Below are 14,776 nucleotides of genomic sequence, written 5' to 3'. Positions count from 1 at the left end.
TTGTGGAGGCTGGTACGGGAATTGAACCATTCTGCTGGCCTGCTTTCAAAGCCAGCGATTTAGCCCTATGCTAAATCAGCCCCCTTGGAGGACATTTAGTCGATTGGGAGAGTGGCGGATGAGGACGTGGGCCTGCCCACTCCACCGCCAATTGAGGCCCTTAAGTGGGCAAGTAATGCCCTTTTATAGGCCTAATCCTGCTGCCACTGCTATTCATCCAGCAGCAGGCTGCAGACTCATCATGCGGAATGCCAGAAAAGCAAACCACTTCAAGGGGGATAGATCCCTTGATCAAAGGCATAGTGCCTGTTCAAGAGATCCAGCATTAGGAAGAAAGGGGTCTGCTGCGATCCAGCCCCTGCCCTTGCACTCCTTCACTCCCACAACCCCATCCTGCATGCTCCATCCAACCACTATTTGCCTGAGGCCTGGAACCTTCCTCAGTGATCCTGTGAATCAGGAGGGTGAACTGCGGGCAGCTACCATTGCTCCTCTGGGGTGGTGTTCCTGAGCAATGAACTGCTCAGAAATGCTGACTAATTAGGGGTGGGTGGAATTTCCAGCCCCGAGATTCCTTATTCCCAGGTAAAACCCACTGCTGCCCAGTTAAGTGGCTGATTGACACTTAGTACAGTGCACCTTCCCCAAAGAAGATGATGCAGGGCTCTTGCCAGCTCTCCGCCCTCATGTAAGGAAAATGACAGTAATTTTCGGAAAGATCCCGCAAATAGTGATGCAAATTACTTGATTGCTGAGAGAAGGATGTTGGTTAAGACATCAGGGAAATTTTGTGATGTTTTTTGAAATAATGCTATGAGAACTTTAATATACAACTGAACTTCAGAAAGGGAAATCGAGTTCAGCATTTCACCTAAAGGATAACACTTCCAACAATCAACCGCTTTTGACAATGCACAATAGAATCAACTTATATTGTATGTACAGATACTTGAATGGAGCTTGAGCTTATAACTTTCTGACTCAAAAGTTAAAGTCTTATTCACACAAACAAGCTAAGAAGCCCCAAATAAATTTGAGACATTACTGTTGCTATAAGTCCTACACTTGACCACTGTAATCAACAGATAATGCATCTGATAATTCATTCAGTTACTGTATATAAATACTACAAAACAGTTGATATCACAAATTCTGTTGTTTAATAATATTTCTCTAAATAAGTAGGAAGTCTGCACAGTAATAATTGCATTATGGAATATTTTGTGCATTTGCAAAGCTGGTATATGTTGCAGGGTCTGTTTTATGCACTTAAAATGTGATAATTAACTAAGATATTCAATAAATGCAGGCAGACTAATAAAAGGAAAATTGCCACAATCAGTTGCCATTGTAAATCCATCTTTCTGATGTAAATCTTCAATACTAATAAAAGCTTTCAGTTGTTCCATGAGTCCATGAGTCAATTTAATAAATGAATATACCCACAGCTAGTTTAGTGCACAGTGTAAAATCTAAAACTGGCAGAATTCTCCTCCCAAGGATATCCATGTTCTTCTCAACTTCTTTTACAGTAAGTGACCAAAAGGGTGTTCTAGATTCTAGAAAATATTAAGAAACATATATAGTTTTTCCATCTGGTTTTGGCAAGGGCCTTAAAATACTTCAGATACAATTACATTATGCAGGTTTGTTAAAGAAGTACTGTCATGTCCTGGGATGTCTGATCATTTTCTTTCGCTATGGAAAAAATTGGATATCAGTTATAGAATCATAGAATTTACAATGCAGAAGGAGGCCATTCAGCCCATCAAGTCTGCATCAGCTCTTGGAAAGAGCACCCTACTTAACCTCATACCTCCACCCTATCCCCATAATCCTGCAACCCCCTGCAATCTAACCTAAGGGCAATTGAGCATGGCCAATCCACCTAACCTGCACATCTTTGGACTGTGGGAGCACCCGGAGGAAATGCACACAGACACACGGAGAATGTGCAGACTCTGCATAGACAGTGACCCAAGCAGGAATTGAACCTGGGACCCTGGCGCTGTGAAGCCATATGTTCAACTGAAGTGCTTTAAATTAAGCTGAATTGGTATATTTTAAAAAGCCAATGGCTGTAGCTACTAGGACATTTTTAAAAAATGTGTCAGGCATTGTGGATGCATATTAAAGCTAGGTGAGCCACTTTTCAAAATGCTGCAGTTTACAGCCTACTTCAAATTGAGACAATGAAAAATCACTCCAGTCTTGGTAAGCCAGGATCTCCATAAACACATCGGGTGAGATTTTCTCGCCCCCTGCCATGGCACTTTTCCAGTGACAGAGGGAGCTCGCCATTGGCCACTGGCAGGATCTTCTGGTCCCGCCGAAGTCTGCGGCATTTTGCATGGTTTGCCCAACCCTCTGCCGGGGAACCCGCCTTGTGGGGTCACCTTCGGTGGGACCGAACGACCCAGAAAATCCCGCTCATTATGTCAGACCCAACATCTCAACAACCAAGGTTCAATTCCCCAGAGAACGTGGACAAGCCTCAATAGATTTCAGAATAGATATGGTTTCTGGCTATGCCTGCAGAAACCCTGACCAAACCATGGAGCACATTAATCACATCTTGTGTCCGACTCAAGTTTGAAGGTGACATCCTGGAGTTACAATAGATCTCCAGCAGGGCACTGGACTGGCTGGGGAACTTAACATTAAAACTGTGATGATAGTTTTTGCTCCAAAAGCCGTATGAAATTCTGAGATTGGTAAAGATTTAGATCCATATCAAAGGGAGGGCAGAGAGTAACTGGTTTATTTACAAATCTATTTGGAAATCACTGAATGATGAATTAGTCAGAGGAATAAACTTACCTCCAACTGCGAACATGGAGAAAAAGGTTTAGGGCAGCCAGTCAATTTTTAAACAGGAATTTGCACCTGGAAGCTATGATGCAGAAAGCTTGTTTTTTCAGTTACACGTTGTCTAGATGAAAAAGGGTCATTTTAACCGAATCCATTTAATGGACATCTAGTGGGATTTGCTCTACCTGATTTTAGTTTCCATTGAAATCAAAGGAACATAAATTCAGATAGGGCTGTAAAAAGGGTGGTTGATCCAAAACCATCACTTGTCCATTTCACATGTTAGTTTAACCTGTAATGCTAAAAATGAGAATGGCATCTTATAAAGAGGGCATGGGGCATGGTTTATTATTTTTCAAGGACAGAATCAAAAATGAAGAGAAGTTAGATTTGTTTACAACTGTTACTCTGTATATTGATTTGCTGCTTGTAAAGTAAAGCAGTTTAATGGTTCATATCTGGCCTTGTTTTATTAATCAGCATTTTCATCCGCCTACTGAAAGATTGCATGTGATAAAGACAGAATAACCACCTCCAATCACAACAGGATGCTATTGTTACACATCTGGGCACACAATTATAAAATTAGATGTTTGGCATGTGTAAACATTAGATAATCAGAGTACTTACAGGATGATTAGCCTTGTTGTAATCAAAAGAATGTAATGCAGACCCAAAACTAGTAACAATTACGAAGATTTTTTGAAGAGTTTATCAGGTGTACCAATAGATATTATTAAAAGTATGAATATTCAGTGAAAATAGAACATACAATTAACTGGCACAATCAACATACATGCGTATTATTCAGGAAAATGTATCTACTGGTTTGTGATTGGTATATGTCCTGAAACTTCCCAATAAGTTATTCAGCCAATCAAATCATAGAAATGGAAACCATTGGCCGTTCAACCAGTCTAATCAGGACACATTGGCCGGCAGCGCATTCACCCCCCACCTGTGGTGTGGGGTGGCTTCAATGGGAAATCCCATTGACGAGCAGCGGGAGTAGAGAAACCCACCCCCAGCTAACGGCACGCCACTGAGAAACACATGGCTAGGCAACTGGAGATTTCCACCCATTGTTCATCAATTAATCAGCTGTTTTCCAAAGATGAAAGCTGACTATCACCAAAGTTCACATTTGTGCTAAGTAAATCCCTGGCTCACCATCAGAAATACCATGACATGCCCTAAATATTTTGGAAACAATAGAATTTAAGTTCACACCATGTAGTAGATGTCCAGTTTAGCTTTCGCATATGACATTGGGTCAAGTATCAAATTACAGAAACATATTGGTAACTAAAGTCTTCAACCAAGCTTTGTCTATGGTGATTGTCTCCCTCCCTCTCCTCAATGTAAATAATTTGTGTTCTGAACAGCTCTGTATGTGGCCATAAAACTTGAAGGAAAATCTCAGAAAATCGCAATTGCAGTGGGTCACAAATGGAATGGAAGCTTAGAATTTGGCAACAGTAGGCATTTTGCAGTGGGTGGGAAGGTGATTCTCATAACTGATCCAAAAGAAGTAGTGACGCTTCAGAACTCGAGGGCTCCAAAGTAAGCACCTAGGTTAAGTATCAATATATCTAGTGGTTAGGTCCTTTTTGTTTAATTAATTCAGCGGTTCTTGTTAAGCTTGAGCAAATAATTAGGGTTAAAAATGTCATTCGGCCCATTTTCTGGCACAGAGATAGTGTGACACAAGTCCAGTCCTGTTGAGTTGAGGCTGTCAGCTTGCAAACCTTGTGCTGTCTCTTCCTTTAAATTATTGTAGCACCGGGCCAACCTGGACTCACACTTCTGGCTGACTGAACATTTAACAGGAGGCCTAGAAGCATGCACTGTTAGGTCATGGTACAGCTATCCTGCTATTCTTAAATGGAGCATGCCCCTCTTAAAGGAGAAATACATTCAGTGAAAAGAGACTGCAGCTGACTGTACTGATACTGGCAACAAGTAGGAGTTGCATAAATGGAGCAACAGGGAAGAGGCATCCTAGGTTCGTAAGGAGGAAGCCTTCGTGCTGAAGGCAACAGGAAGAGAGAGGTCCTGGGCCGAAATCTGTGTGCAGACCATAGGTCTAGTAGCAGCACTGTAAGTAGATTTCTCTTCCATTCTAGCACCATATAATGGCTCATAGAAGGGATGTGACCAGTGATAATGCCAACTGACTGAACAACAGGTGGTGGTGCCATACTTGAAGGGCTGCCAGCAAAGTTGACTTATTTTGGAGAATTGCCTGACCAACTATGCAGAAGATCCCTCCTGCTGACTACTGGACAGAAAACCCCTTCTGCAGACTACAATGCAGAAAACCTTTCCTACTGTCCTACTGACTACCACGCTGATGACTTCGAATGAGTTTCATGGAAGCTACATGCAATCATGGTAGAGGAAACATCAGACAGCCTGATGGTTTAGTGATGCCTCCCTGCAGATTCTCCTCCAAGCTGCACGGGCAAGGTAGGAGGTTATCTTCCCAAGGGAGAGGAAGCAGAAATTGTCCCACCTGACCAAGCAAGCCTGGAAGAGATTATAGAGCAGGCGAGCAACCATGAGGTCACCCAGAGAATATGATGCAGTGCCACAAATGGATCAATTAACTCCTTCACTCTGTCATTGTGAGCTCTTTGTATCATTTTCTTTTATGGGGATTGCATGGGGAAATGTAAGAGAGTACACTAATGGGAGAGGGAATGACCATCCAGTTAGTGACAAGGATGTCAGTTAGCAGAAGATCCTGTCAGATGCATGGCTGTACCTTGATGAGAGGTGGCCAGCTGTCCTTGCTGACCACCACCAGATCCCCCCCAGAGTGGCAGGAGGCATTGTAAGCCTTCAACAAGGACTAAAGGGCTGTTACCAGCATAAGTGTTGTATTCGTCTTCCTGGGTAACACAATGTTCCTCCTTTAGTTTGCAGGAGATGTGCGCACAACAATACAGGCAAGGAACAATGCAGGGCTCCCACACCTGTGTATCCTGACCCCAGCAGTGGAGGAGGCCTTAGAACTAGTTGGGAGCTCAGAACACAGAATAATTGCTGATGGCAAAATAATCACAGGAAGTGTGAGTAAAAAATTGCAAGGGCACAAAGGTGCTTCTGGACCACACATGAGGGATAGGCTTCACTGGACAGCTGGAGGCTCACATCAGGCATGGTTAGGGTGAGGGGATGAGAAGACGGTAGGCCCTTAGCTCCTAAATGTTTGTGTTTTCTCATGCAGGTCTCAGTAATCCAAAAGGATGCACAGCTGGAGAGACTGGGGCCTGCTGTCCACCTCTTCGGAGGAAGAGGAATCCTCAAAGCTGCTATGCACAGACAATGAAGGAGTCTATTCAGGCTATGAATGCTGCATGTCTCCGACATGTTCACATATGCTTTGTCCATTGAGAGGTTGGCAACCATCATGGAGAGCCAGCTCCAGCAAACCACCAAGTGGGTGCCGGAGAAGCACACAGACCTTTGTACCACTGCCTTGTCCATGAGCTCTACGAAAAATAGGGAGGTGAGAGGTGGACAAGGTGCTTGGCGTCTCAATCAGGTTATCGTCCTTCTAAGGTCAGCAGGACAGGTAAAAGTGTGCCTTGCAATGGAGGACGAGTGGTTTCATTGTTTTGGGGAATTCCTCAGGATGTGGACAGCAGTTCCTCAGTTTTTCTGCCAAAGACCCCAGCACTTCCAGCTGGTGTGACAGCAAAGTAGGGTCCCACATCCTCAGCATGCCAGAACCCTGCAAGCCTCCGGTGGACAGAGGATGCCTGCCAAAATAATCCCAAGCAATGGAACAGCCTGATCAGCAGCTAGCCTCCACATCAGCTGCAAGTTAAGTGGTAACACCTCTTAGGAGCACATGCAAGCAAGTTAAGAAGAGCATACAGATGCACTTAGGCTTCATGCGTTTAGATTTTGAGTATTTTAAGGCTTTTTTATGTCACTCAATAAATATTAGAGTCAGTGCTGTGTGTCATCTTTTCCATTCTTGTTTCCTTTTTGAATATCATCGACAGCCTTGTTCCATCAATAGGTTGCTAATGTTGAATTAGACTGCATACAGTCAGCTCCTCGGCTTTGCTAGTGTGCGCTGTGAACCTGTGAAGCCTGATTGAGTGCAAGATACAGGAGATGACAGCAGATCTGCATAACGGTCAGTGTTAACTTGATTGTGAAATGTCATCAAGACCACAAGAATCAGTTATATATGATTGTCCCAAGTGTCCTTTGTGTGTCTCATTTCCCCTCGCCTCTTGTGCAAAAGGTTCCTCATCCTATGCCAGCAGATCAGCAGCTTCCTTCATATCCTCCTCATCGGATGAGAAGAGGTGATCAATTATGTTCCCATTATTCAATGCCTCCCCCTTTTGCAGGGCTAGTTTGTTCAGAGCACAGCAGACTACATGAGCCCCTTGCTGGATATTACTGAAGGGTCCACTGGATCAAACTAGGGACCTGAATATCGTCTTCAGCATCCCAAGGGCCTGCTTGATAGTTGCCCTGGTAGCAGGCATGAGTAACCATGTCTTCGAGAGGTAGCCCTTGTCCCTGTAAATCCATTCCTGAATATATGGGGGTCATTGGAAAACTCTGGCACCTGGACCCGCCCGAGTGTGAAAGTGTCGTGATTGTTTTTGGGAACTGTGCACACAACTGAAGGAGCCGCTTTCGATAGTTGAAGACCAGATGTGCATCGATGGAATGGAAATCTTTTCCGTTGATGAAGATTGTTGGCTAGTTGTGGGAGCCTTGATGGCCACATGCATGCAGTCGATGAAATCTGGCCCCTGGGAGAATTCAGCAATGGCTCCGAAGCTAACAGACCTCTCTGCCTGACTATCTGGGTTAGATCATGCAGAGTCATCAACCTATTGAATATGGCATTGGTCACCTGTTTGATGAAACAATAGGCCACAGCCTGGGAGATCTCACCCATGTTTCCAGTGGATCCCTGGAAAGATCAGAGGCGCAGAAGTTGAGAGCCAAAGTGATCTTCAGCATCATTGGCATTGGGTGCCTACCAACCCCTATGGGTCTCAGCTCATTCTGAAACATGGTGCATAAATCAGACTGCCGCTTGGACGTCTGGAGATAGTCTACCACACATGGCTTAACTATCTCCTGGGGATAGACCTTTCTTCACGCAGAAGACTATTGGTGTGCCCCTCTGAGCCATTCTCTGGTGTGCCCACCCAGAGGGGTGGCTGTCTTGCTACTCCAGACATTCCTGCTCTAGACCTGCTGGTGCTTAGATCTCTCTCTCTCTGCTCTGATCCTCCTTCTCGGGGTTGAGGAGGGTATGAAGATCGAGTGGATTAGGTCCTTGGCAGGTGGGCTCTCTCTTAGTTTTCGTATTCTTTGCAGCCTACTCCAACCGCCTCCCCCCCAGCCCCCCAAACATTTTTTCTGAATAATCCCAGGGAGTAATTGCCAGAGACTCTGTGATCCTTGCAGCATTCCCCCCTCCTATAGAACTCCCACTTTCACTCACCCCCTGCTACCTTTACCCTGCTTTTGCTGTCGTCTGGCAATGCTTCTCATTCCCCAATCTCTCTTCCACCCCACATTAGCTCTCATTATGGCAGAAATAACATTGAATTCTTGCTTCCTTGCATATCAGGCAAGGGTCTGAAGTCCAATGGTTCCTGTCCTCCATTCATAAAATTCTAAAAATTAGATTTAATTGTCATTTTAACTAATTTAATTGAGGCCTTGCAGTGCTGCCTTTCAATGTTCGCAACTCACATAAAACTAGGATCCGAAGTTACAACATTGGGCTCCCGGTTCAACACGTCCCTAACACAGCCCCCACATGCCCACTGCTAACCGTATCCTCAGTGGTCCAGTAATATTAAGTACAATCTTTCCGCATGTTTAGAATAAAAGGGCAATTTAGCATGGCCAACCCACCTAACCTGCACATCTTTGGACTGTGGGAGGAAACCGAAGCATCTGGAGGAAACCCATGCAGTCACAGGGAGAATGTGAAAACTCCACACAGTCACCCAAGGTCTTAATTGAATCCGAGTCCCTGGCATTGTGAGCAGCAGTGCTAACCAGTGTTCCATCGAAACAAGAGATTTGGAGTAAGTGGACATAGATTATCATAGAATTTACATTGCAGAAGGAGGCCATTCGGCCCATCGAGTCTGCACCGGCTCTTGGAAAGAGCACCCTACCCAAGGTCAACACTGCCACCCTATCCCCATAAACCAGTAACCCCACCCAACACTAAGGGCAATTTTGGACACTAAGGGCAATTTATCATAGCCAATCCACCTAACTTGCACATCTTTGGACTGTGGGAGGCAACCGGAGCACTCGGAGGAAACCCAAGGGGATGAGCAGTGACAGGGAGGTCATTGCTCAGAGTCTGAGCCCAAGGAGCAGTGCAGTAAAAGTTCAAAGACCTCACATTGGTGGTCAAAGTCAGTGAATGCGTCTTTATTTGACATCTCTTACCAACTGATCCACCAACCTTTCATTTTGCATAATGCATAATTCCCCTCACTCACCCAGCAGTCAGGACTTCAGCTTAACATTCAGATATTCCACCCCCCCCTAACACGTTACAATGGTGTCATGCTCACACTCACTTCCAACTGCTTCCACATAACTTCAGTTATTTAGCTGGGGCAAGTGCAACATCCAAACATAGTGCTACACAATCACTAACTTCTTTTGTCTCTCTTGCAGGACAAGGTGACCCAAAATTGCACAGAGCAGAGCTGAACCGGTGGGGATGCTTGCAACTCCCAAGTGCTACAAAGCAGATGGTTCTTCACGTCTTGGAGCTAGCTGCAAAGAAGCCCATGATATCGCGTCATTAAGAATATGGAGACTGACAGTAAGCTCGTAATTTATTCCCCTTCTCAATTCCAATTTCATCTTCTTCCTGCTATAAGACATGATGTGCAAGCAGCTAATACCTTGACCATTGACCACTTAATTTCCAGCTCACCCACTTCCTTCGTTCCAACATTCCCCTTTTGATTTTTTTGCTTTCAGCCACACAGAACTGTCACCAGCCCAGCAGCAGCATCCACAGGAGGACAAGAATAACACTACAGCACTAATAAGGAAACAACTTTGCTTGATCTGACACTCCCAGTCATCAATTCAGGTACTCACATTGCGCAAACATTAGAGGGTAGCATAGAGTCAGAATCCACAGGTCATAACTCACCGGGCACAAGTAAGCTGCAGACAGGCCAAGTGAAAAGGACAATTAGTGTGCCAATTCACTGGAGATGAATTGAGATTATAGTCAAGTTCTGCTGATGGGGACACAGATGGGGAATTCTGAGGGATGACATAATAATAATGATCTTTATTGTCACAAGTAGGCTTACAATAACACTGTGTAGTAATACCAGGTATTGCAGTACCTGAGAGGTGGATGACCATTGGCTAGACCTAGGAGTCTACCATTGGCTAACGTACATAGCTCCGCCCTGAGAGGCAGGGTATAAGAACCAATGCCGTCCCAGCAGCCTTCACTTTCTGTGTCAAAGCTGCTGGGTACAGTTCTAGCTGATTAAAGCCTATTAGTTATGACTCACCTTGTCTCGAGAGTAATTGATTGTGCATCACACTGCAATGAAGTTACCGTGAAAAGCCCCGAGTCGCCACATTCCGGCGCCTGTTCGGGTACACAGAGGGAGAATTCAGAATGTCTAAATTACCTAATAGCACATCTTTCGGGACTTGTGGGAGGAAACCGGAGCACCCGGAGGAAACCCACGCAGACACGGTGAGAACATGCAGACAGTGACCCAAGCCGGGAATCGAACCTGGGGCCTTGGCGCTGTGAAGAATAGTGCTAACCAGTATGCTACCATGCTGCCAAGTTAGAAGACTGTTGGTGCACTGCATGCCTCCCAGGCGGCCTCTTGTCATTGCCAAGGATTATGGCGGAATGTAGCTCCAATATGGCACAGGGTCTTGTTCAGATCTTAAAGTCCATGCTTTCCTGGATGGAAGTGGTGACCAAGTCCATGACAGCACTTACTGATCTGCCAGTAATGCAATGTCTGGCAGCCAACATCTCAGCTTCCATTGAAGTTACCAAATGTCTCAGTGCCGCAGTAGAAATATTAACAAAGGTTATGAGATACATGTGTTGCGATGCAGACTCAAACTGCTGCCATCATGGCTATGAATATCAGTGTTCAGAGGAGCATTCAGAATTGCAGCGATCAGCCTTCAAACAGACTAGGATTTCTGAGGCACCATGTCAGGTGAGTGCCAGTGGCACTTGAGGAGAAACCTGCTGTCCTCCATCAGGATGACTGCATTTTTGTTCCCACCGCTGCCACTGTACCAGTACCCAGTCAGTGGGACTATGCAATCCTTGACAAGGTAGTGCAGTCCAAAGTAGAGTCTTTATGGGCCAGAGCTTTTTTAAAAAGATGGTTTTACTAAATTTTAAATTTTACAAAATCTTACAAAACATATACAATTTTATAAAACCCTTGAAACAGAATTTTTAAAAAAAATACAAACGGGGCACTTGATGGGGTTGGGGACCTCTACCCCAGCAACACTTGTCTCCGAGCGATCAACGAGGTGAAGGCAAGGACATCTGCCTCTGTCCCTGTCTGCAGCCCAGGCGAGTCAGACATCCCAAATATGGCAACCAAAGGACAGGGCTCCAGTTCAATATTAAGAATCATCGACATAGTGCTAAAGAAGGAGACCCAAAAGCTTAAGTTTTGGACAGGACCAGAACATGTTTGTGTGGTTGGCTGGGCCCCCGGAGCACTGCTCACACCTATCGTCCTCCTCCATGAAAATAAATACTCATCCTCTCCTTGGTTAGGTGCGCCCTAAACTGTACCTTAAGGGGGAACCACGGGTTTGAGTCAGAGGGGATGGGCAGCACGTATAGAAGGTGGAGAGAAGTGGTGCTGGTCAAGGTGAGGGATTTGTACATTGAGGAAGGGTTTGCCAGTCTGGATGAGCTGAGGGAGAGGTAGAGGTCCCGAGAGGGAGTGAGTTCAGGTGCCTGCAGGTGAGCGATCTTGCACGGAAGGTTTGGAAGGAGTTCCCATAGGTTGTTGTGGTACACCCTGCTGGAGCGACTGCTGCTTCTGGATGTAGATGGGGAGGGTAGAATTGGAGATATATGCAGGTGGATGGGAGAACAGGAAGGTAAGCGGGTGGTGAAGAGCAAGGAAAAATGGGAAGGGAGTTAGGTGGGGAGATCAATTGGGAAACATGGAGTGAGGCACTGTGCAGGGTAAACGCGACTTCCTTGTATGCAAGAATGAGCCTGCTGCAGTTCAAGGTCGTACACAGGGTACATATGACTCGGACTAGAATGAGTGGGTTTTTCCAGGGGGTGGCAGATGAGTGTGGGAGGTGTAGGTGGGGACCAGCGAATCACATGCATATGTTCTGGGGCTGAGAAAAGTTGGAGAGGTTCTGGGCGGGAGTGTTCGCAACCCTAACAAGGATAGTGGGGGAGGAGGTGGAGCTGGATCCTTTGGTGCTGATATTTGGGGTTTTAGATGAGCAGGAAAGCCGATGAGGAGGAAAGTCGATGTCGTGGCCTTCGCCTCTCTGATTGCCCAGCGCCGAATCTTACTGGAGTGGTGGTCGGCATCGCCACCGGGGGTAGCTTTCCAAATGACTTCTTGCGGATGGAAAAGATAAAGTATTAGCTAAGGTGCTCGGCAGAGGTGTTTGAGACAAGGTGGGGGATGTTCTTGACCGCATTTGAGGAGTTGTTTGTCGTTGGGGTGGGGGTCAAAAAGGGGAAAACTTTGTACAAACTGTATAGTTGACTGTTGGGACGTTTCCTGGAGTGTTTGTGTTTAACTTTAAAGAAAAAAATGTTGATTAAGAATTTTTAACAAAATTTTCAACCATACAAAACAACCCCCCCCCCCCCGTAACACAAAAGAAAGAAAGCTTGCATAGCAAGACATGAACATGGCAAGTCAATATGATACAGAACTTTGGACATTGGATTCCTCCCGTACATATCAGTTTCCCGGATCATTCATGTATTTTCTTGCTCAAATGCCCCCCAGAAAGGCCCCCCTTCCCCCTCCCTCCCTCCTCCCTCCCCCCCCCCCCAAGAAAGATGTCCCCCCCTCCCCCCCCCCCCCCCCCAAGAAAGATGTCCCCCCCTCCCCCCCCCCTCCCCCCCTGGGTTGCTGCTGCTACTGTCCGACTTTCATCTAACGCTCCGCGAGATAGTCTAGGAACGGTTGCCACCGCCTGTAGAACCCCTGCGCAGACCCCCTCAAGGCAAACTTTATGCTCTCCAACTTGATAAACCCTGCCATATCATTTATCCAGGCCGCCACGCTGGGCGGCTTCGCCTCTTTCCACATTAACAAGATCCTTCGCCGGGCTACTAGGGACGCAAAGGCCAGAATGCCGGCCTCTTTCGCCTCCTGCACTCCCAGCTCGTCCACTACTCCAAATAGTGCTAGCCCCCAACTTGGCTTGACCCGGACTTTCACCACCTTAGATACTGTTCCCGCAACTCCCCTCCAGAACCCCTCCAGTGCCGGGCATGACCAAAACATATGAATATGGTTCGCCGGACTTCCTGACTGTCCTCCACCCCAAAGAACCTACTCAGCCTCGCCCCCGTCATATGCGCTCTGCGAACTACCTTAAACTGTATCAGGCTAAGCGTGGCACACGAGGAAGAGGAATTAACCCTACTTAGGGCATCAGCCCACAGCCCCTCCTCAATCTCCTCCCCTAGCTCCTCTTCCCATTTACCTTTCAGCTCCTCTACCAAAGCCTTCCCCTCTTCTTTCATTTCCTGGTATATCGCCGACACCTTGCCCTCCCCGACTCATACGCCCGAAATCACCCTGTCTTGAATCCCCTGTGACGGGAGCAGCGGGAATTCCCTCACCTGCCGCCTCACAAACGCCCTCACTTGCATGTATCTAAAAGCATTACCCGGGGGTATCTCAAACTTCTCCTCTAGTGCCCCAGACTTGCAAACGTCCCATCAATGACCAGGTCCACCATTCTTCTAATCCCCGCCCGATGCCAGCTCTGAAACCCCCGTCCATCCTCTCCGGGACAAACCGGTGGTTACCCCTGATCGGGGACCACACCGAGGCTCCCACTGCACCCCTGTGCCGTCTCCACTGGCCCCAGATCTTTAGCGTTGCCGCCACCCCCGGACTCGTGGTGTACTTTGACGGCGAGAGCGGCTGCGGTGCCGTCACCAGCGCCCCCAGGCTTGTTCCGTTGCAGGACGCCATCTCCAACCTCTTCCACGCCGCCCCCTCTCCCTCCATCACCCACTTACGGATCATCGCCACGTTGGCTGCCCAGTAGTAGCCACCCAGATTCGGCAACGCCAACCCGCCTCTATCTCTGCTACGCTCTAGGAACCCCCTCCTTACCCTCGGGGTCTTGCTCGCCCACACAAATCCCATAATGCTCCTGCTTACCCTCTTAAAGAAGGCCTTGGTAATCATAATTGGGAGGCATTGGAATACAAAAAGAAACCTCGGGAGAACCACCATTTTAATCGACTGTACCCTGCCCGCCAGCGAGAGTGGCAACATGTCCCACCTTTTAAAGTCCTCCTCCATCTGTTCCACCAGCCGCATCAAATTAAGTTTGTGCAGTGCCCCCCAGCTCCTAGCTACCTGTATCCCCAAGTATCAAAAGCTCCTTTCCGCCCTCCTCAACGGTAGGTCGTCTATCCCTCTTCCCTGATCCCCCGGCTGCACCACAAAGAGCTCACTCTTTCCTACATTGAGCTTATAGCCCGAGAAGTCTCCAAACTCCCTTAGGATCTGCAGGACCTCAACCATCCCCTCTACTGGATCCGCCACATACAGCAACAGGTCGTCTGCGTACAGCGACACTCGATGTTCCTCTCCCCCTCGGACCACCCCCTTCCATTTCCCCGACTCCCTTAACGCCATGGCCAAAGGTTCAATTGCTAATGCAAACAGCAGAGGGGACAGGGGGCACC

The 14,776-nt window shown here is 46.9% G+C and overlaps 1 protein-coding gene across 1 annotated transcript in view; it reads right to left on the bottom strand.

The window, feature by feature from the left end:
- LOC140389828 (spermatogenesis-associated protein 16-like) overlaps positions 1-14,776 on the bottom strand; it is a 370,821-nt gene that overhangs the window by 127,191 nt on the left and 228,854 nt on the right. Inside the window, exon 9 of the mRNA XM_072474394.1 lies at positions 1,447-1,559. Coding sequence (XP_072330495.1) covers positions 1,447-1,559 — 113 coding nt within the window. The remainder of the gene's footprint in view (positions 1-1,446; positions 1,560-14,776) is intronic.

This window comes from Scyliorhinus torazame, chromosome 14 (genome assembly GCF_047496885.1).
Source record: "Scyliorhinus torazame isolate Kashiwa2021f chromosome 14, sScyTor2.1, whole genome shotgun sequence".
Classification (NCBI taxonomy): Eukaryota; Metazoa; Chordata; class Chondrichthyes; order Carcharhiniformes; family Scyliorhinidae; genus Scyliorhinus; species Scyliorhinus torazame.
The sequence above is the reverse complement of the archived record's forward strand: the minus strand, read 5'-3'. Positions and strand labels throughout refer to the sequence as shown.